This window comes from Myxocyprinus asiaticus, chromosome 1 (genome assembly GCF_019703515.2).
Source record: "Myxocyprinus asiaticus isolate MX2 ecotype Aquarium Trade chromosome 1, UBuf_Myxa_2, whole genome shotgun sequence".
Lineage (NCBI taxonomy): Eukaryota > Metazoa > Chordata > Actinopteri > Cypriniformes > Catostomidae > Myxocyprinus > Myxocyprinus asiaticus.
This window is the reverse complement of record NC_059344.1, coordinates 15058286-15082143: the sequence shown is the minus strand read 5'-3', so window position 1 is coordinate 15082143 and position 23858 is coordinate 15058286. Positions and strand designations below refer to the sequence as shown.

The following is a 23858-nucleotide window of genomic DNA, read 5'->3' as shown; positions in this document are numbered from 1 at the left end:
ATTGATCAAAATGAATAATCTTGATTACAATATCAATGAGAATAATAAAAAATTAGCCCCGCAGCACTACTTCAGAGTATCTCTGTTTGTTTGTGCATTTGTGTTTGTTTGTGTGTGTGTGTGTGTGTGTGTGGTGTGTGTGTGTGTGTGGGTGGCAGAACAGCTGTAGGCTGTGGACAGAGTGACTGATTGCAGCTGTCTTCTCCTGCGACAGGTAAGACTACTATCAAGAGACAGTGAGGCCCAAGATGGGATCTGCCATTAATTCAACTTGACCAGCACCACATACAGCAGTTCATAATATCTTAAAAGAGTACTTAATCTCAAAAAAATAAAAATAAACCTTAAGTTTAAACTGTTGTGTTAAATTTGAGGCACTGGACCACAGAAATGGCAAACATGCATAACAGAAATGGATGTACGGAAAAGTTGTTGTGCAAGCTGTACAATTAACATGCATATGTGCAGCTTCTCATTTCAGAGTTGGGTGACTTTAACTAAAGTTCCTTTTCAGACCTCCAACAGATTTTCAAGATTTTAAGGCTTTATTACTTTACTCTGGAATTATATCGAATAGAATGTTTGCCACACAACCAGGACTGGTGCCATTTTTTCTGCAAATTTCACACGATGGCATGATAGAATGGCAACATGAACCATTGCAAGGACAATTCCTATGAAGCCATCTGAGGTAAAGTGCCTTGCCCTAACTTGTTTATCTGAAATACATTGCCTGATCTCATGAAAATGACATTTCTGTGGCAACATTTTTGTAAAACATAATTTATATCTTTATTACACATTTCGCTGCAGTTTCCCAGTGAAATGTCCAGTGGGGGGCATTTGAAAAATAGCAAATGAAATGGTGTTGCAATTAGACAAGGTTTTAAAGGTGAATGTTAGATTGAGGTTTTAATGAGTAAAACATAAAACAGTTATGCTTTCCCTTAACCAACACCTAAACCTAACAGATAGCATCCTAAAAGCAAATGCAACATGAAAAGCATGCTTTCTGAAGCAATCACATCATTTTGTGTCACTTCTATGACACTTTTGTCTCACGTGTAATTTGTGTGTTTGGCTGGGCTCAGTCCCCAGTCTTCCAAGTCCAAAGTCCAACACTCTATCAGGTGAGATACTGTGCAAGCTAATCACATTGGAATTGGAAGTGTGTTAATTTAGGTGGGTCTGTAATACAAGCATTCAAATGTACGGATGTCCTGATACCATTTTTTTTTAGAACAAGTAGGAGTACGATACTTCATTTTTGGTATTTCACTCACTTCAATTTAATCATCAAAATGGTGTTTAAATAAATTAATTCATTAAAACTTTAATCAAATGAAAATATAACAATTCATTTTCAACATAATATTGTATAATTTTTTATCAAATTAACTGCTTATATACAGAACCTCACAGCACAATCCAAAACACAACATTGGAGTTCTATTTTGTCAAATAAAGTGCAGCATAACAGAGCATCACAGAGGTTAGATACTGCTCAAGTATAATACAATTACTACTGATTTATTATTATTATTATTATTAGTAGTAGCAGCAGTCGTATTACAGTGAATATTACATACATTTACTGTAGTGATATATTTCTGTTACACTTTTTTCCCCATAAATGTAGCTTTTATTTTAATGGAGCTTTTATTCTGAAGTGTTTCTCTGTTGTTATGACCAATGAGCTCTGACATTATGACGGCAGATTCCCACTTTGGAAAAGCCGGGTGCTATGTGACTCAAAGTGATAATTAATACACAAAAGGCTGCTATTTAATTAAATAAGTACTCTGTATGTGCCTCGTGCTTCAACGTGAATTTGCACTCGTTACTGTCATCTGCTACAAACAGAGTGTGCAATGCTCATGATGGTGTTTTCCCTGTATGAACCAAGGGGAGCTTTAAAAAAAAAAAAAAAAAAAAAAAAAAAAAGGTATGAGCAGCCAGCATCAGCAATACTGTCTCCACACATTCACAAGCGCTCACATTTGAATTACATGCAATCTATATATTTATCTCATTAAATCACAGCTTTTGTAGTTAAATAATCTCACTAGAACATGACATGATTTTAATTTGTACGCTGAATGTTTACATAATGACATCAGATGGTATCGGTTTTTGGTACCGGAGCATTTTTAAGATATCGGGAGTCGGGACATCCCTATTGAAATGTATCATTTTTCAAATGATGCATTAGAGTAAAACTGTTTCAATATCATAACATAACAGTGTGTGAGTAACAGAGCAAAAAATAAGTGTTTATATAGCCACAATAAGCCATTGCACTTGTGAATTTTGTGAAAGTAAATAAAACGCACAGCTGTTGTAGCACCTCTAATGTTCATTTCACCAGGAAACTGTGCTAAAATGTAGAACGCGTAGTAAAACTTAGTTTGCCAAAATGTAGTTATAGTAATATTCATTCCATGAGATTAAGGTGAAAATACACCGCAAATCCAGAGAAATCTAAATTGATCGTAATCCTCAAGTGATATAGAGGTTGCAAGGTTATTTTGGATGTGCCAAATTCAAATTCAAAATCTACAATTTTATCCCAGTTTACACCAGCCAATTTTTCACAATAGCCAAAGAAATTAAATCTTTTAATCTGCTTTGTAACGTTATCATAAGACATTATAAATGCCTTATGAATGCAACAATATGCCAGCTGTCCTTGCAAACCAGCTCAAAAAAGCCATCAAGCTGAAAGTGGGATTCACCATACCTACGACCAATACGACCAAATGACCAACAAATACTTTGATGTGGCAATTGCTGTATACAGTGGCTTGCATGACTACTCATTTTTAGTGGTGGCTAAGTAAAAATGGACATACTCAATAACTGGTGTCAGAAACAGTGTAAAGAACAATCATGTCCCACTCGCTTTTAGTTTCGGTAAGCCTCTAGATGTCACTTGATATATTTTGGAATGGTTCGCAAGAATTTTGGCTTGTATGCGAGAACTTTAAATGAACTCAGATCAGACCATGTGGTTCCCTTTTAACATGCTTTGTAAAGGTAAAGCGCTCCAAGTTCACTTTATTTTCACTTTCGTAATTCCAAATTTATTTGGCCATTGCAGGTTATTATACAATCTCAATGTATAGAACAAGCATGACTAACGTCATGTGATCCACAACAAGTTGACACAGACCCAGCGCGCTGACTAATGGTAGAACCAATTGGCTAGTCGGTGCAGCCGCTAGAGGGGGAAATATATTAATAAAACAGGCCTTCAACTTCAGCAGGAATAGCTTGAAGCTGTGAAGTGTTCAAACATTTCTAAAGGCCAAATCATACTCTACGCAAATACGTGAACGCAGACACATCTTGCGACACAAGCTTGATTTCATGCATCGTTGCTTTCTGAAATGTGTGTTGCATTCTCAGCATTGCCGCAAGGGGCACTATAGCGAGATTAGTGTGAACTCTCCGTTTCTAGGGCGTTTTATCTTTCAAGTCAACTACTGTCATGGCAGAGCAACAGTTTGAAGACAATATTGCTGAACAAGTAAGTGTAAGTCAGTATATTTATAGCAACTTACCTGAAAAATGACACATCCAGTTTAATGGTATAGACGTTTGAAGGTAACATTATTGCCCCCGAGTACTTAAGGTTTGTTCCTGCCACAGTAACGCAAGAACGCATGTTAAGCATGTTCAACTGGACCAAGCATTGGCAATGCGGTGGCCAAGCGATCACATCTACGTTCACGTACTTACGTAGATTATGTTTCAGCCTTAAGAGGTGTAACTGTGTACTGAAAAGCCAGTAGCATTTGACGTGATGGATCATCACCTGGCAACTTTTATTTAGCCTTCTTCTAATTCACTTCTCCTCTTTTCCACCTAGACAGTGGCAGAAACCATCCCTCTCTTTCAGCCCCTTAATCTAATCCAGTCTGTTTGTTTTGCTGGGTGTTAAAATATAGATCAATTGTATGAGTTATGAAATGACATTATGGTGGCTCAAACCCATCTCTCGCTGCCAGACGACATCTCGTTCTTCTGAAAATTACCTCCTCTGATTTATTGATTCGTTCTCTCTTATTCTTACAAGTACACACACAAACCCAAGACAGTAGAAAAGTAGGACAGTCAACCACCTAGGAGAAACTTTGTCTTTAAAGACAATGATAAAGATGACACCATTTGGCACTGAGGTACACCAATGCCAGTTTGCCAAAGCCAATACCTATACCATGTTTTTCATCAAATTTAACTCATCACTAAAGCCAGGTTTATACTTTGGAAGAAGCCAAACTTTTTTCTCCTGGATGAAATAAAGCACCCTAGGCGACCGAAACCGGCGTTTATACCATGTGCATCGTCGTTTTAAAATTAGTTTGTTTAGGGTGATGTCACAGTGTTTAACGTACTGTTCCAGCTACAAGCAAAGCCAATAATGCAGGTTTTTCTCTCTGTGGACCGCCATTTTAGTGCTGTGATTTTTCCGCTTCTTTGCTTTATTAGATTGTCACGGCCCCTTTCACTTTTAAAAACTCAAACCTCTCTTCACTCATTTGTCGTGGCCGTGCCGTCTTTGTAGAGACTGCTTTGCAAATCATGTAAAAATATACTTCCATACAATCTCTGAGAGATGGCTTCAAAGTTATCCATTTTAACGACAGTAACGTAGGTAACAATTCCTCAGCTGGCACGTGCGATTGTATAAAAAAAGTCACGTCCAAACCACACCCACGAATAGTTTTAACTAATTATCAGCGCTCTTCGACGAGCCGAGTTCTCTTGGATCAAGAATTTCAGAAATGTACGCGAACAGGAGAAATCTCACCAAACGAACACCTTGGCAGAACAAAAAGATCACTGCATTTCGTCATTATTTGTAGGCGAACTAAGCGAAGCCTGTTCGCCCAGTAAGTATAAATTAGCCTTAACATTCCTCTGCTTAAGAGAACCTAGCCACAGCAGCAACATGCACTGGTGGCAAAAGGAGAATTTAACTGAAAAAGTGACAAATGTTGTTGTTTTGTGGTAGCTGACATGCTCTGTTTTTATGTGGAATAACACAGGAGACCTTTTCAGGAATTGACCAATCAAAGATGCAAAAAAGGTTACATAATATACTCCATACATAAACATGAATTAATTTTTTTTTAGATGTGTAAGCTTGATTGCACACATTGTAGTATTCCGTAATTTGTCAAAACACTAACCATGACACGTGTTAATGCATTGCATTCTCAGCGCTGCAGCAAGGGCCACTATAGCGACTGGGTTATCTGTGTTTGTGTACTTGCATAAGAGTATGTTTCAGGCATAACTATTTGCACTAATACTTGGGTGTTTTTAATTGCAATTATTTTCAGACCTAAAATAAAACGTCAATATTACACTTCCAATATGAATCCCAAAATAAAACATTAAATATATAAAAGAGGAAACTAAATGGACAAAAATGGAAAACTTTGCCCAAGAAGACAGGCGCTAAATTCCACACACAATGCTTATAAACATAATCTTTATTGACACTTTCTTAGACATCTGTTTGATCGATGACTGTGTGGACGCAATATGAACTTAACTTAAACTAACCTTACCTTAATGATAATGCATTTTATGGAAGCTTGAATCTACACAGACTGATCTCACAGTGAAATCAGAAACAGACTTTTCTTTAGATAAAATCACTGTGCTTACCGAAATTTGAAACACTGCCGCCCAGGGGCAGAAGCGGTAAGTGTTGTTGGGCGTATGGGCATGTGTGAACTCCATTTTCTGGGTGTAATGTCCACAGAGGGGCACCAAAAGCAAGTTGTGCAGCGAATTATTTTGAGCTGTACAGGCAGTAATTTAGTGAAGAGGAATGCATGTTTTATAAAATGTACCTGCCAACTCAAAACACAAACCTAAACCTAACCATCAGTGGAGTAAAATTTTTTTGGAAAAATGCAACCTCCGAATCGAACTTGTCACTTATTACGCAAACGCAGTTACTTCCTGGTTTCAAAGTAGTATCTGAGCTCAGGTCTACGACCCTGCTGGCGCAACTCACTTCCGGTCATGCCACAAGGGAAGGTAAACACTCTGGAGCCGATGCAAAAAATGTCTGATAGGAGATGCCGCTTGTGAGTGAGTTGTCACAATGTGGCCGATGCTAGGGTATCTACAACAACACTCCACTCACTCACTTCTGAACCTGTTTGGAATCTAATCCTTTTAGACTGACAACATTGTCAAAAGAAAAAGGCATTGGAGGTGGTGGAGCAGGGTGACTGCTTTTTTCTGTGGACATGTGTCACTTACTACTCTGTGAAATAAGGTAATTGTAAAACTACTGTACCACAACATTTTGAAAATGATTTTCAGAAAAAGACTGCATGCTTCCCTGGTTTCAAAAGGAAATGGTGTCAATACATAAACTTGAAAAGGTTTCCAAATCAAAAGGACGACAATGCACATATGATGAATGACAGGAATTTTCTACCATTTAGCAAGCCAGAGTTATAATCATAAAATAATGTGCTCCATTGACCCAAATCTCAGGTTAGATTTTCAGAAGCAACACACACATACAGACTCAAGTATTTAGAGGAAAATTCAAAGACACTTTCCTTCAGGCATTAAGTTTGTTGAATTATAGTCCCAACATGCAACCAAAGGGAAGAAAATCCAAAAACATTTATTTTTCACAATTAACCTGCAAGCAATAAAAATTACAGAGACAGCAAAAAACCAAACGCAGGTTCAAATCTCGTGGGAAATTCTGGAAGTTTCCAAATTTAGAGAATGATTCTCCAGTGTCCCTTTTGAGCCTGTGGCTAGGTGGCTCGACTGTTATAACCTACTTTTCCCCTTTCCTACTGGACTACACATTAAAAGAACTTAAAAAGGGTGCAGTGTGATACAAGCTTTATCCCCTTTCACTGTCGAATTTAAAAAGGGATGCAACATTTCCTGCTCTAAATTGCTGAGAACCAAATGTAATACTATTCTTATTGATAAAACTCATTAGAAGAGTTTATTTTCAAAAGTGATGATAAAAGTCACTTAGATGATTGGAGAAATTTGAAACAAATTCAAAATGCCTTTTCCTAAATTCTAATTCTTCTCAACATACCACAGTGGACTCAGATGAATAAAAACCTTCAATATGTCAGCCACATCTAAACAGATGAGATGTGATGGTTGCCTACTAAAATGTGAAAATGTTAACAGAATTTATGCCATTATAGATTGTCAGCAATTTCTCATTAATCAATCAAAAATACTTCACTGTCTCAGGTTTTATATTTCCTAACACCTGAGCAGATTTTTGAAAAGATAAATGACTTGGCAGAAAAAGATTCCGATACATCTTTGACCTATCAGCAGAATGGAAGCGTTCACTCGATTTATGTCTACTTTGTCACAACAACCTTTAACTGCATCAATAGCTGTGATGTATCAGCAAATTAAGTAAGCAAACAGTGTGTTTCAAAATAGTTCAAAACTGTTTGTTTAATGACATTTCTTGTCTCTTGAAAGCGTATTAATATAATGATTACATTTGAAAAGTGCACAAAAACATCCACTCACCATCCACTCTGAAATGATTATGTCCACTTTTTCCACAGGAAGGTCTATTTCCTCTATTCTGCCCTTGATCAATGTGATGGTGTCCTCGAGTTTATTAGATCTGGGGAACAGCAAATAAAGGAACTAATGGCTTTTTATGCAACATTTAAATTGCAATTGTAATGCAATCCGTATAACTATTAAACATGAACTGGGTAACACTTTACAATAAGGTTCCATTTGTTAACATTTGTTTACTACACAATGAAAAAAAAAGAAGCATTTATTAATCTTGGTTCATGTTAATTTCATCATATACTAATGCATTTTTAAAATACAAAATCAAATCAAAAGTACAAAATAAAAAAGTTGTATAATACAAAATCAACACAAAATCAATGGTTGTATATGTTTACATTAGTTAATGCACAATGAACTAAAGTGAACTAACAATGAATAGTATTAATGTAAACAAGAACAAAGATTAATAAATAATGTCAAGAAATGTCATTTTAAGTTCATGGTACTTAATGCAACTAATGTTAACAAATGACTCAATAATAACAAAATAACTCTATGAACCAATTTCTTGTTAGAACCATCCCAACAGTTGGAACTGCTGAAAATTGTAATTCAATTTTGAAAAAAAAAAAAAAAACCGGAAAAGATTAAATACGAAATTTAACATCAAAAATGTAAGATGAACATAAATTTGAGAATTTAGTTGAAATTCGAGGAACATATTTGAGAACTGCCAGACTGTTTAGGGTCTGACAGACCCCAAATACCTTTTAATCGTTCAAAATATTTGCTTAACATTCAAGTATCAGGGTGACACTTCATGACTTTTCCTAATTTTGTGAGAATTTATTATAAATACAATTTCAACTTGATAACATGCTTTTAGATATTGCATGATCCTAATCAGAAACAACATTACTACTGTATACAGGACAGCAATCATATTTCTGAAAAGTGCACACCTACTTTATAATAAAAAAAGAGGGCAAAAGGCTTCTATAACTTCTGCTAGTGGGTTTTAATTAGGTCACAGAAACATAAATAAAATATAAAATAATAGACGTTGTAATTTAGAAATGTGTTATAATTTTTACACATACGTCATTAGGGTCTCTGGGACTCCAAAGATAAAGAATGGTAAGTCAGTGTTAACAGCACATTATATAGAATTTAATTGTAAAATGCATGGGAGTAGTTTAAAACACCTCATCTGAGACAATGAATGTTAATTACTCTAATTTGTCTGGGAATCAATCTCCTCAACACTGCTGCTCATCTATCAAAATTACACACAACACAACGGACTCACCGGGACAACAATCCTAACGATTCCAATTTAAGAGCATCTTCTCCCATGACCTTTAGCACTAGGGTCAGCAAACTACTGTACACCTGAGTGTTTGTTTTTATGTGTATTAATGCACCCCCCACCTCCTATTTAAATGATTGTTCCCTTTTGACCAGTAACCCTGGGCATCAATCTCTCTAAATACTCCATTATCATGACAGCTAATGTTACTAGGGACAGAGTCATTACTCAAGGCTGCAGAGCGCATTTCTGCCCAGCCGATCCTTATCTCTGCACCTCCTCGCTATCACACTCTTCCAGGATCATACTGTAACCCTCCCCTCCTTCCCTGGACTGTCTTGAGCAGGGAAACACTAATCTCATTACTGGGTTAATTTAGAGGACAATATCAGCTACAGAGGGTGGACAAAGGAGGGGGGATTTGGGATAATACAGAACAACCCTCCAACATCCAGTTTCCTTACTTGGTTAAGGGAAAATGATCACAGAATATTGCTCCTCTAAGATAATGATTGGATCTATGCTTTAAGTGATGATGACAGGCTGGATTATCCACTGAATTACCAGTTTGTTTGGAGTTAACCTTTTAAACCTAGGCTATAAGTAACAATTTTAAAGATTATGTGGGGATTATCTGGATTTCTCCAGTAAATGCTCCTAAGACATGGAGTACTTATTTGTCAAAGGTGAAGATAAAGATGCTCATTTAACAAAGCCCACAAAACATTTACCATATTTATTAGCTCAATCCGCTTTTGGGGTTGCGTCTAGATTGTAACCTTTGTTAAAAGTCTCGCAACAGCGACATTCTAACCCAAACTAACCCTAAAGTTCCTGTCACACTAGGCTTTGAGAATGCAAAATTACTTAATACCCTGCAACGAAAGATAAGATGTCACTCTCAAGGGCTTCTGTTTTTATTAAATAATATAAATCACAAATACCGGTAATGACACATTCTAATTGTTAAAATATACCATCTACTTAACTTTCCCACAACATTGCAGACCATGTAGCTTGGAAACTGTATTTCTTCCATTGAGCCAAGAGGTCAATCTGTGACATTTACATCCTCCATTGGTCAAATGTCTTTTGGCTATGCAAATTCACAGGTCAGAGATCACTGGATTTTAACTTTGGTGCATAGCAGAAAATATAACTTCTTTGCATGAGCTTGCATAGTGTAATGTGAGCGCACCTTAACCTTGGTATCAGCAAATGTGAATCTCGTGTTTTACAGAATGATGCTTAACTTCTAGACACAAGCAGCTTTCTGTGATCTATTTGTCGTACAGAGTTTCACCCCGGCCCTATTCTAACACACCTGCCTTTCATATGCAAGTGAACCTGAAGACCTTGATTGTCTGGTGCAGGTGTGTTTAATTCGATTTGGATCCAAATTCTGAAGGAGGATACACTGAAAACCTCAGGTATAAATAATCAAGGTCATTAAAACTGAGGTCCGCTTATGCTGCTCATTGGGATGTTTTACTTAAAGGTGGTGTAAGCAATTTCTTGCATGAAATGTCCCTACTACATGACATATTTCACTGAAGCAGGTGTCCTGAGAATTCCCACTTGTCTGTGTGACAGCCTTCTGTCAACAGCAATAAAGAGTCACAGGGTTGGTGCACACTTTTTTTTAAAGAATCAGAAACCCTCCCTTTCTGACTGTTATTTTGCATGTCTATTATTCAAATGAATAAAGGTCCCTGCATACTTTCTGCGAAATCGAAGAACAAACAGGTTTGACGTCATTTAAAACAAAATCTGGCCAACAAAAAAAAAAAAAAAAAGTGTTTTTGAGTTCGTTTCGAATGTTCGTAACAGAGCTTTCAGTAAAACTTCTTAACAGTTGCTAAACACCTTCTTACTGCTATTGGTCCACATCATCAGTAGGTTTGATTTGGAGCTCCACCTACTTTTCCCATTCAGTCAATTAAGATCTGACATCATGAACACACTGGTGTGTGAGTTATTAGCGAGCTGGTGCAAATTTACCTACACCTGTACGATCATCCACAGAAACATTTTCCAAGAACATGTGATTTTTTTGTTTTTGATTAATTAGTCAACAAAAGGAATAAAACCTGCTCAACTACTCTAAAGTGCTCATTCTCTTTGATGTTGGATGCTGCTTCACTCATGCACCATCTGCAGCGAAAGCTATTTACACATGTGCCCAAAGTGAGATATCAATTCTTTTGTCTGTATTCTACCCATTAATACTCTTTTATACACCCATCTTTGCAGTAGTCTCAGTATCATCATTAATGACAGTAACAGAGCGTAATCAGCACGTTATGGCCACGTATAGTATGTTAGCTCATTACCTCCACGAATCCAGAATGAAAACAAAACAATTTACACGTTGTCTACTGCATATACGTATATTTAATTACTTTAAATCATCATCGAGTAGTTAAAACACTGATCTTGTGTACATTTTACTCATACAATGAGGCATGAAGTTATATGATAACACATTTTAATGCCATATTAGTTGATGTTTTACATGTAGTCTTGAGCATCCTCATATTTAAATGTACCTCTAATCGCCTCCCACAGTGGCGTGGCTGGTATGTCGTTGCTCAGCACTTTTGTACTTCTTTATGTCGCTGAACGAAGAACAAAGATGCACTTCTTTGTAAGTGTGCTGAGGCATTAAAGGAAGACATCTTCTCCTTTTAAAATATGGAGTTTATTTCTGCCTTTAGTCACTGGATTCACATACTGCAGTGTTTTTGATAACTGTCACGTTCATATGACTGCAACTCCTTTTGTGTTTTAGATAGGGGTGGGTAAAAATATAGTTTTTCCGATTAATCGCGATCTCGATATCGATGAGAGGAAATCACTTGCATTTGCAACCACATTTTGCACTATGTGACTAAAGTGAATATATTTGGCAACTGGCTGATAAATGTTTACATTTCACTCACAAGTAATTGTGTAGTTTAGTCGAGAAGTGTTCAGCAGTGAGATTCTTTCACAGCGTGTTGAGAGTAAAAGTTGTTCCGTGTAATGTGTCCAAGGACGAGATCCACACAACCCATTTGTCATTGAATACGGCCTCTTTTAATACACTTTCGTTCTTTACAGTCAGTTGTAGATCAAAAACAACTACAAAAAACATTTAATTGTAATCATGCATCGCACAGATGAGGTAAAGCCATTCGAGTCCTCTCTTGTTAACATGTGTTCATAAGGCGCTGTTTACAGAAATGCAATTTTTTGTTAAAGGGACAGTATCGGTTTTAGCACGTGTTCAACAAATCAATGTAAATACTTGGAAATAGTACAAATTATGCAATTTAACACTAAATATGTAACAAAAATAATATATGAATATAATATCTTATTGATTGATTGAATGCATTTATTTGTTTATTTTTAAAAAAGCCAAAATGTGAAAAAATATGAAAAAAGTAATAAAATATAAATAGTCAAAATACTATTTTCCTAATGTGTCTAGTTAAAAGGTCCCCTGTATAATTAACAGCATTAGATGGGAGATAATTTATTTTATATGTTAGCAAAAGGGACATTATAACTCAAATAAACCCATATGAATCAATATTGAATCGAAATCAGAATTGAATCGATTCGAGACCTTGTGAATCGGAATCTAATTGAATTGGGAAATCTGTATCAATACCCAGCCCTAGTTTTAGATCAGTGATAGAAAGTCTTTAAATTCTTGGAAAACAGTGGCACCCTATATGATAACCAAACAGTTCCTGCCATGAACATCACTATCAAAGGGGTGTCTTTCTCGATGTGGATACATCTTTGCCACTAGTATGCCGATTCCATGGCACACAGATGGCCTGATTGTTGATGGAGGCTCAAGCAGAAACTATTTTTCTGGTCTTAAATTCTTCAAAAAAAATATTTTGGTTTGTCTTTGAGTAGGCCATATTTCTGATAAACAGAATTCAGTTGTACAAGATGCAAAATGAAAATTATGACTTTTCTAAGTAAAAACCTGAATTCAGTAGCTATTTTCATCATTATCCCTCAAATTATTAAAGCTCTTCAAAAGCACTGTGAATGTACAATATTTAGTGTATATGTTTGACAGGACTTTATCATTAAGAAACAATTTAATCAATATTTTAGGAATTGTGCAAGTAAAAATAATATCACTGTAAACCCTAATGTTTTAATTACTGGAAAAATCAAGTTGTCTTACTTAACCATTACTTGAATTGTCAAGTTTTGGGCTCATAACTCAAATACCTATGTTATTTAAACCTATTTATCTTAAAACCATAGACTTTAGATTTTAACTGTTAATAACTCAAATGATAAAGTACAAAATGGAGGCTATGGTGAATACTCATTATTATGCGTTTGAATTATTTTACTATGTTTCCTTGGTTAAAAAGAACTTGTGGGGCATTTAAATCGTTGTTATTAAGAATTCATAGAGGATTTAGCTCTTCTGTAGTATTACAGATGTTGTTTTGTTGCAAATTGTTGTTTTGTGTGATGACACCATTTGAGAGATCGGTGTTCGCTTTGGTCAAGTTGGACCCTACCTCTATTTCAGTTCACCTTGTCTACAGTATGTGCAACTAAAGTACAGATATATAATATGCAATTCAGTGGATAATTAAGTTTATCTATTGATTAACCTAAAATCGAATTCTTTATTTGGGCTGTGTTGTTTGATTTAAATTTGAGTCAATTCAACTAACATTATTAAGTAGAAACAACAATATATAAATATCAAATCTGAGTGATATCTACTTGCATCTAGTTACCTGAACTTAAATAGTTAAGTTCATACTATTTGAAGACCAAGTTAAGTGAACTTAATTACACAAGTTTTACAGATGGCATTAATCAATTCAACTAAGGGAATGAGTTTACTCAATCAAGTAAAGTCAACTTATCAGGGTTTTCAGTGACTCCACACTTTCTCACACTACTGTAATTGTAAAATGCAAAAAATAATTTTCTTTTTCTTGTTTTCCAGTAAAAATGTCTAAAAATAAATAAATAAAAATGAGGTACTTTGGAAGCAAAATGACAAATAAGTTGTGTCTTGTTTTTAGAGAAATTTAACCAACACTGTTAAGTAAACTTTATGCTTATAACAATAAAAAAACTATATGCTAGTGGGGTAAGAAAAAAACCCTTAATTTACAGGTAAAACAAGTTTCTTTGTCTCACCCTACTGGCAATTTTGTTTCTTTTTTTAATCATAAACCCCACCAATTTTTTTTTTTGATTTCTCAGAAAACAAGACAACATCTCATGTTGTTCTGCTTCTGCAAGATGACAGAAATTTTCAATAAGAAATAGATTTTTTGCAGTGCATGCAAAGGTTTCTCAACCTAGAATTTTTGCCTCCAGGTATTTACAGTATATTAGCATTCGATAACGTTTCTCTCCCCTATATAGTGTTAAGCATCATGCATTTCTACCTAGAAACACCACCCCTTCAAAACCCACTCATACACACAGGCAGCATAGGAGGGCTTGGCCCAACAGCGGCCCAGCGAGCTGTAAAATTAAACTTCATTTTCCTTCCATTCTCTTGCCTGCTTCTACTCCTTACACTCGATAATAACAATAACCATAATCAAAAGAATCTCACAGAAACACCACATGTTGTGAGTACATCTCCAGTGTATAAAACTATATTCCTACTCTGGAATTGAAAGTGCCCTGGGAGGTGATACATGAGGCAATTTTAATGGGTAGATAGGTTGTAAAAGAAGCAGACAGGGCAAGCTGAAGTCCATTTGTATGTTTAGCGTGCGCGTGAGACACTGAGGAGGGATGGAAGTGAGGGATATTGGAAGCCGACTGGGCAGAGGTAAACGACAGGCCTTTAGAAACGTGACTCCAGCTCGCAGACACTTTATTGAAGTCAACCACTGAGACAAATACAAAGAGGACTGGGGGCAAGGCAGTCCTCCACAGGAGATTGCTGGGTAATAGCCTCTACGCCAAAAATTGGCGAAAATGTCTTTAGGTCTGTGTTTATTACAACTGTGGAAGGTGGTGTGTTGGAATGGCCATTATAAAAAGGAAGACATGTCACTGTAGAGAGGAAGTTGGAGGCTTTTAGTAGAACAGCAAAAGCTGAGATGGAGTGTGTGTCTCAAAAGTTGAACCTTTGGAATAGCACCATGATAAAATGGAAAAGACTTAGAATGATGTTGAAAGCTATGAAATCCTCATATTGACAAAGGAAATGTTCAGGACACACCAAAGAGGAAAACAAAGGTATAGTTCCCAAAAATGAAAAATTCTGCTGTATTTGTTTATTTTCAGAATCTTTACACAGCTCCTTTTCATTCAAGAACAGTTCTTAAGCTACATCTACATTAATCCGGATACATTTGAAAATGGCGTTTTTGTTTTCGAAACGTTCTCCATCCACATTGCCGTTTTTAAGCATTTTCCAAAAGTTGCCCATCCACACTGAAACGTATGAAAACTCCTAAATCACATTTTGTGCGTGTGAAAAATCGCAGTTGCATGTACGATCTGATATGCAATTGTCCTTGTGTTCCATCACTGGATACCAATTCCAAGTAAACCTTCTGTTGCCATCACAGGAATGCAATGTGAAGGTTGTACAAAGTAACATTTATCATTAACAATGCTATCAATGTGGATATCAGGCACAACAGCGCTGCTAAAACACATGCCACCATCTTGATTGTTTTGGTTGAATGGATCACATGACTGCTTCACATGACAACAAATACGTCATCGTTTTCATCTCACTTGTGGCGAGACGGCTATGCGGCAACCAACATCGCCCCTGGCAACAGCAATCAACGGAGCCTCTCTGGCTGATCGTTCGCACCTGCAGCAGATTTTCCCATCAAGAGGAGAGGGATATACAGGTGCATCTCAATAAATTAGAATGTTGTGGAAAAGTTCATTTATTTCAGTAATTCAACTCAAATTGTGAAACTTGTGTATTAAATAAATTAAATGCACACAGACTGAAGTAGTTTAAGTCTTTGGTTCTTTTAATTGTGATGATTTTGGCTCACATTTAACAAAAACCCACCAATTCACTATCTCAAAAAATTAGAATGTGGTGATATGCCAATCAGCTAATCAACTCAAAACACCTGCAAAGGTTTCCTGAGCCTTCAAAATGGTCTCTCAGTTTGGTTCCCTAAGCTACACAATCATGGGGAAGACTGCTGATCTGACAGTTGTCCAGAAGACAATCATTGACACCCTTCACAAGGAGGGTAAGCCACAAACATTCATTGCCAAAGAAGCTGGCTGTTCACAGAGTGCTGTATCCAAGCATGTTAACATAAAGTTGAGTGGAAGGAAAAAGTGTGGAAGAAAAAGATGCACAACCAACCAAGAGAACCGCAGCATTATGACTGTCAAGCAAAATCGATTCAAGAATTTGGGTGAACTTCACAAGGAATGGACTGAGGCTGGGGTCAAGGCATCAAGAGCCACCACACACAGACATGTCAAGGAATTTGGCTACAGTTGTCGTATTCCTCTTGTTAAGCCACTCCTGAACCACAGACAACGTCCGAGGCATCTTACCTGGGCTAAGGAGAAGAAGAACTGGACTGTTGCCCAGTGTTCCAAAGTCCTCTTTTCAGATGAGAGCAAGTTTTGTATTTCATTTGGAAACCAAGGTCCTAGAGTCTGGAGGAAGGGTGGAGAAGCTCATAGCCCTAGTTGCTTGAAGTCCAGTGTTGTTTCCACAGTCTGTGATGATTTGGGGTGCAATGTCATCTGCTGGTGTTGGTCCATTGTGTTTTTTGAAAACCAAAGTCACTGCACCCATTTACCAAGAAATTTTTGAGCACTTCATGCTTCCTTCTGCTGATCAGCTTTTTAAAGATGCTGATTTCATTTTCCAGCAGGATTTGGCACCTGCCCACACTGCCAAAAGCACCAAAAGTTGGTTAAATGACCATGGTGTTGGTGTGCTTGACTGGCCAGCAAACTCACCGGACCTGAACCCCATAGAGAATCTATGGGGTATTGTCAAGAGGAAAATGAGAAACAAGAGACCAAAAAATGCAGATGAGCTGAAGGCCACTGTCAAAGAAACCTGGGCTTCCATACCACCTCAGCAGTGCCACAAACTGATCACCTCCATGCCACGCCGAATTGAGGCAGTAATTAAAGCAAAAGGAGCCCCTACCAAGTATTGAGTACATATACAGTAAATGAACATACTTTCCAGAAGGCCAACAATTCACTAAAAATGTTTTTTTTATTGGTCTTATGATGTATTCTAATTTTTTGAGATAGTGAATTGGTGGGTTTTTGTTAAATGTGAGCCAAAATCATCACAATTAAAAGAACCAAAGACTTAAACTACTTCAGTCTGTGTGCATTGAATTTCTTTAATACACGAGTTTCACAATTTGAGTTGAATTACTGAAATAAATGAACTTTTCCACGACATTCTAATTTATTGAGATGCACCTGCAAATGCCGGCAGGAGAATCTGAAGACAGAGAATGATCTAGGAAAGGCATGCATGAAACTAACTGCCTCTTCTGTTTGTTCTTATTTTAGGAAGCGACTGATTGCACTGGGCTCTTCATCCAGCCGGCGTCAGCTCCTCCGCCTCCACGCCAAAGATGCTCCAGCAGAATCTACATACCTAGCGCACATTCTGCCCCTACCAGCATGAGCACCTCGACACCTCACAAGCTTCTTCACCATTCACTTCCTTCTCTAATAAGTGTGTGGAATTAATACATTTGGTGGAGAAATGCGAACTTCTTATCCATGACATGAACAGGATTCTGAGCTGGCGGCCACCTCCGCTCCTGCCCCAGAACCTGAGGACCTACTTCGTCATCTCGGAGAGTTTACGGTTTGCCAGCAGCAGCTAATGGAACAGCTCATTGTTGGCCAGGGTCGGAATGTGGAGGCGCTACTCCATCTTCGGGGGGAGGGTGCCGCACAGGTGCCCCTTCCTGAGCAGAGTCGAAAAGGCCAACAACTCCTGACCAAATTGACGGATCAGGATGATGTTGAGGCGTACCTGCACACGGTCAAGGTGGTGGCCGAGCATGAGGGGTGGGAACCCGTGGAGTGGGCTTAGCATATTGTGCCCCTCCTGACGGGGGAACCCCAGTGGGTGTACAACTCATTGCCGGCCACCTCAGTGAATGATTACCAGGTACATAAAAAGGAATACTCGCCAGGGTGGGGCTCTCGTCGGTCTGCGCTGCCCAAAAGTTTCATGATTGGGGATATGAGCTCCGTGATCTGGTTCGGGTGCAGGCGGCGCAACTTCTAAGGCTGGCAAACCTATGATTGATATCTGGCAGCCCCTCGGCAGCTGAAGTAGTCGAACAAGTGGTGGTGGACCAAATGCTCTGCATGCCTCCCCACACACATTGATGGCATGTCAAACCCACGCACCCTCTCGGAGCTCGTCGAGGCTGTGGAGCTCTCTGAAGCCGCCCAGGAATGCGAAGCCACTGAGCGTTTGCCAATCTACTCCAGTTGTACACCCACTGGGGTACCTCTAAACCTGCAAGCTTGCCGGCGCCATGTGGGGGGGGGAGGGGACAGTATGAGCCCATGCCCATGGATCCCAACCCTCCTGAGGCTCAAGGATGGATGTCAGGCTGCATCACCCACCGGAGCCCTCCCGTCGAAGTCCTGGAACATGAGGTCCGACTGAACGGCTGACGAGTTATGGTAAATTATGGTATTGGTACTGACCGCATCCTGTAAATTCTTGCCATCCTGGCAAGGGCCCTATACGGTGACAGAGAATGGAACCCATGCCCATGGATCCCAACCCTCCTGAGGCTCAAGCATGGATGTCAGGCTGCATCACCCACCGGAGCCCTCCCGCTGAAGTCCCGGAACACGAGGTCTGACTGAACAGCCGACGAGTTATGGTAAATTATGGTATTGGTACTGACCGCATCCTGTAAATTCTTGCCATCCTGGCAAGGGCCCTATACGGTGACAGAGAATGGAACCCGTAACCTACCGGTTGAGGCAGCCGAGAAGACGGAGAGTCGAGCAGATCTACCACGTCAACCTGCTGAAGAGATAGATGGAGACTGCTGGCCGCCCTGCCTTGTTAGCCAGTGAAGAAACACAGGTGGTTGATCTGGGAGAACATCTATCCTCAGCTCGGAAGAAAAAACTAGGGGCCCTGGTCCACCGCTTCAGTAATGTCTTCTCAACGACCCGCGGACGAAAAAACATTATCACCCACGACATCAGGACTCTACCAGGCGTGGTCATCCAGCAGCGGCCTTATCGGATTACGGAGTTTTGCCGACAAGCCATAGAGGAGGACATCCAATGGATGTTAGACCTGGGAGTCATCGAGGTTTCAAAAAGTCCATGGTCCAGGCTGATCGTTATGGTTCTGAAGAGGGATGGCACCTACTGCTTCTGTAACGACTTCAGGAAGTTGAATGAGGTCTCAATGTTTGACAGATTTTCCATGCCCCGTGTCAACGAAATAATAAATCAGCTGGAAAGGGCCTGGTTTATCTACACCCTGGACTTCATAAAGGGATACTGGCAAGTCCCTCTGACTGCCAAGGCAAGGGAGAAGATGGCCTTCAGCACTCCCTCAGGCTACTGGCAGTATCAGGTCCTTCCCTTCGCATTACACGGGGCACCAGCAACCTTCCAGAGAATTATGAACATCATCTTGCGGCCCCACCAACAGTACGCAGCCGCCTATCTGGATGACGTTGTGATCCATTCAGAGAGCTGGAAGGACCATCTGGACCACCTCAGTAAGGGGCTGGACTCACCGTCAACACCCGCAAATACCACCTAGGACTCTCGGAAGCACGACACCTGAGGTTCCGCATCGGCCATGGGGTCCTCCTCCCTCAGGAGGAAAAAGTAGCCGCGGTGAGAGATTTCCTGTGACCCCGCTCCAAGAGACATCCCTTTCTCGAGTTGGCGGGATACTATCGCTCTTTTATCCCCGATTTCACCTCTGTGGCTTGCCCCCTGACTGACCTGACCAGAAAGGGGTATCTGGAAAAGGTCATCTGGACAAAGGACAGTGAGAAGGCATTCCAATCATTGAAGTCGGCCCTCACCACTTCTCCGTCCTCCAAGCCCCGGACTTCTTGCAGCCCTTTATGCTCCAGATGGGTGCCTCGGACACAGGACTGGGAGTGTCCTGTCCCAATGCTCGGGAGGGGAAGAGCATCCTGTAATCTACATCAGCAGGAAGCTGAACCCGGCCAAAGCCAAATATGCAGCTGTCGAAAAGGAGGCACTGGTGATCAAGTGGGTTGTCCTGGAGGTGCGGTATTACCTGCTTGGCAGATCCTTTACACTGGTAACGGACCATGTGCACCTTCAGTGGATGGCTCGTGCCAAAGACACGAATGCCCGGGTAACAAGCTGGTTCCTTAAGCTCCAGGACTTCCACTTCAAAGTCCAACACCGGACCGGGTCAGCGAATGGGAATGCGGACGGACTCTCATGGATGTTTTTATTCTGGTCAGGTCTGGTAAGAAATTCCTTCCTCCTCCCATCCAGTATATGTAACAGAACCTGTTTGCCCTACAGAGCCAGGTTGGTGTGGAGTGTGGTGAGTATGACTGACTGCACTCAGCTCTTCATCCAGACGGCCTTTACCTCCTCCAGGCCCGAGATGCTCCAGCCGACTCTCCAAACCCAGTGCACATTCTGCCCCTGCCAGCACGAGCTCCCCGTCACCTCACAAGCATCTTCACCATTCACTTCCTTCTCTAATAAGTGTGTGGAATTAATAAATTTGCCCTCCGGGGGTTGTTCACTTGCCAACCTGTCTCGTGTCGCTCCTTGGCCTGCTACACAGTCCACCCTACTGAAAACGCAAAGACAGCATTTTCAAATTTATCCACTTGGGAGAGCGTTTCCGAAAAGCTTTGTTTCGCTGATAAAAACGCTGTCTCAGTGTGGAGGGAAGGCCAAAACATAGAGAAAAAGATGTGTTGTCAAACTAAAATGTATTAGTGTGGACATGGCCTTAGTGACCATGGCTTTCAAGCTCCAAAAGGGCAGGAAAACACCTCTTAAGGCTCAGATACACTCACGGCAAAGGTCTCTTTCGTTCTTCGTTCAAAGCTAGATAGGTCGAAACGGCTGAGCAACGGTACCATTTGCAAACATTTGGACACAGCCCATGCTGCTAGGGCCGGAGTTTAGAAGAATATTTAAATATGAAATGCACACTGTCTTGACAGCAGACTACATGTAAAACCAATGCATCATTAAAATGTGTCATCAATGACATTGCCTCATTCTATAAATAGAACCCACATGAGACCAGTAAATTTTAATCTCATGCGATCCAGCGTCTTCCTACGTGGACATTGTGTTTTGTCTAGGCTATACGCTATGCATAATTTCATTTCATTTAAACCGACTGATCTCAGTTCAGAACACGCTGGGCTGTCAGTAAAAGGTTTAAACTTTTGATGCACTGAGTCAATACTGACACCCATCATTCTGGATATTTGAAACTTGTTTACAAGTGTAGGGGCTGGACTCACCGTCAACACCCGCAAATACCACCTAGGACTCTCGGAAGCACAATCTTCACACCGAAGATGTTTATTTTCTGTTTTGTTACTTTTAATCTGTGTATTCTCCATCTCATACTTCACACATCCCTATTGTGGACATTCTTCGATTTAATCAAAACTAATTTCCATGCACTGTTGCACTCTTGACTGTCACCAGGCAGCCTTGAGTCAGGAGCTCTTGGCCGGCTAAACACTGCCTTGTGCTCGTGCTTTGCACATGATGCCGCAACGTTTATCTGTGATCTGCGCCATGAGAGCTGCAGGTAGAAGTGGTTTGTTTCATCACTCCAGCAGGGACCTCTTGCTTATCTTTCCACTTGCACTTATTCTGTTTGGATAGTCTTTTGGATCACACTCCTGTTAATCAATACCATACCTTCACTCTGTACTGCTGAACTGCTATATTGTATTTGTTTATTTATTGTTTGGTTTGCTTATTTTGTTTACATGTACTTTTATGTTTGAGCATGGGCTGAAAACACATTTATAAATGTAAACATGTCATAATTATTGTCATTATTAGTGGCAGTAACTCGGTCAATTGCATGACACAAGTTGTCATGTGCTGTCAACATGGCAGCTCCCATGCTCAATGTAAAATTAAACAGCTTTTATTGGGTTCCTGACATGACAAGAGTCTTCATCTAATCTAAGGGTACATCATTTTCATCATATCTCTAAAAAATGCTATTCATGTCATTATGTTTTATTACTTAGCAAAAACTTACTGAGTGCAATCTATGATTATTTAAAGAAATATATATGCAGTAGATGTGTAATTTGTCATCGGTTATTTTATTTTATTTTATAGATTTTTGTGGACTTAATCTAAAAAAATAAAGAAAATATCACAAGACATGGTCATGGAAAATGCGACCGTTCATACAGATTTAGGTAAGTTTGCACTAGCTTGGCAACTCTGCACTCCAGTGTGTTCATGTTGACTAATCTTAACTCACTGAAGAAATCAACCAGAAAAATATGTTGGCGTCAAAGTAGGTGGAGCACAGATGAGGTGGACCAATGGCAGTAAGAATGTGTTTAACAGCCAGTCGGAATATTTCTAGTCCAGTTTGCGCTAGCAAACCATGGCAACAAACTCAAACACACCTTCTTGATGGACAGATTTAGTTTGAAATTATGTCAAACCCATTCTTCCTACGATTCTTCTAGAAGTATAGTGCCTTTAATCACCATAAACACAGTCCATATAACTTGTGCTCTCTATTCCAAGTCTTATGCTATTCAGCTATTCAATAGCTCTGTGTGAGGAACCGTTATTCACTGATAATATTTTTGTTTTTTATCAGGGGAAGTTTTGAAACATTATTACCGTCCATAGTGAAAGAAAAAAAAATGTTGCTCCAGTGTGACGCTCCAAGTGTGACTTCAGTGACGCCAAAAAAGACTGTGCATGAGTTGTAACCGTAAGAGTTACGAGTTGTGTAATTATGTGTATATTAGTTTTGTAAATTGTGTTGTGTAAATCTGATGTTTATTGTAAATTGGTATATGTCTCATCACTGTCATGACTGCTTTGTTGCTCGGAACTGCACCCAAGAATTTCACCCACTGTTGCACTTGTGTATATGGTTGAGTGACAATAAAGTTATTTGATTAAGTGACTGAATACTGTAGTTCAAATATGCAGAATGGAGAATGAGATTTGAGGGCAGCTGTGAAGGGGAAGATTTCCTGTGAATAACAACCTACAGGAAATTTCAATCTGTTCCATACACAAAGCTATTGTTTGGCCTCAGAAGACTTGGAATATAGCGCACGAGTCATATGGACTACTTTTATGGAGTTTGAGGGCTGTGGTTCCTTTGAATTGTTATATGGAAAATAGTGAAATGAAGCTTCTTCATAAATTCTTCTTTAGTGTTCCTTGGAAAAAATAACAGCAAACGGGTTTGGAACAACATTGGGGTGAGTATATGAGTGTTCATTTTTGGGTAAACTAATCCTTTAGTTTTAGTTTGACATTGGAGAAATACTTTTACAGAGGACGTTGTATTTCACTTTACTCTTATTAAAAACAACTACATTTAGCCTCAGTCGAATACCTAATAATCTGTCTATTACTACAGTCTAACATTGACTCACCTGACAATGTCCATAGCCTGGTATATGATATCTGATTGGTCGACAGCGATGACCTTCCTGGCTCCCGCTTTGGCAGCAAACATGGAGAGGATTCCCGTACCACATCCCACGTCGAGCACCACCTACGGGTTAAAGGAGCAGCACATAACCTTTCCTCATTACGGAGCTGCCTGGGAATGCACCCTCGACCTGCCAGCTTGTCTGTGCCATCTTGAGCGTGCAGATGTGTAATAACGGCACCAAAGGCATTTATCATGCTGACAGGGTCGAACCCTTATTTGCCAAAGACCACTGGCTGGACCATGATGGCCGAGATAAGCCCCCTCGTTGTCTTCCCCCCTTTCTCT

The 23858-nt window shown here is 39.4% G+C and overlaps 1 protein-coding gene across 1 annotated transcript in view; it reads right to left on the bottom strand.

Annotated features, from left to right (window-relative positions):
- The window catches only part of prmt3 (protein arginine methyltransferase 3), an 85424-nt gene that overhangs the window by 51152 nt on the left and 10414 nt on the right, over window positions 1–23858 (bottom strand). Inside the window, exons 9-10 of the mRNA XM_051704384.1 lie at window positions 23512–23633; window positions 7558–7657 (exon numbers count right to left, since the gene is read on the bottom strand). Of these exons, the coding sequence (XP_051560344.1) occupies window positions 7558–7657; window positions 23512–23633 (222 nt within the window). The remainder of the gene's footprint in view (window positions 1–7557; window positions 7658–23511; window positions 23634–23858) is intronic.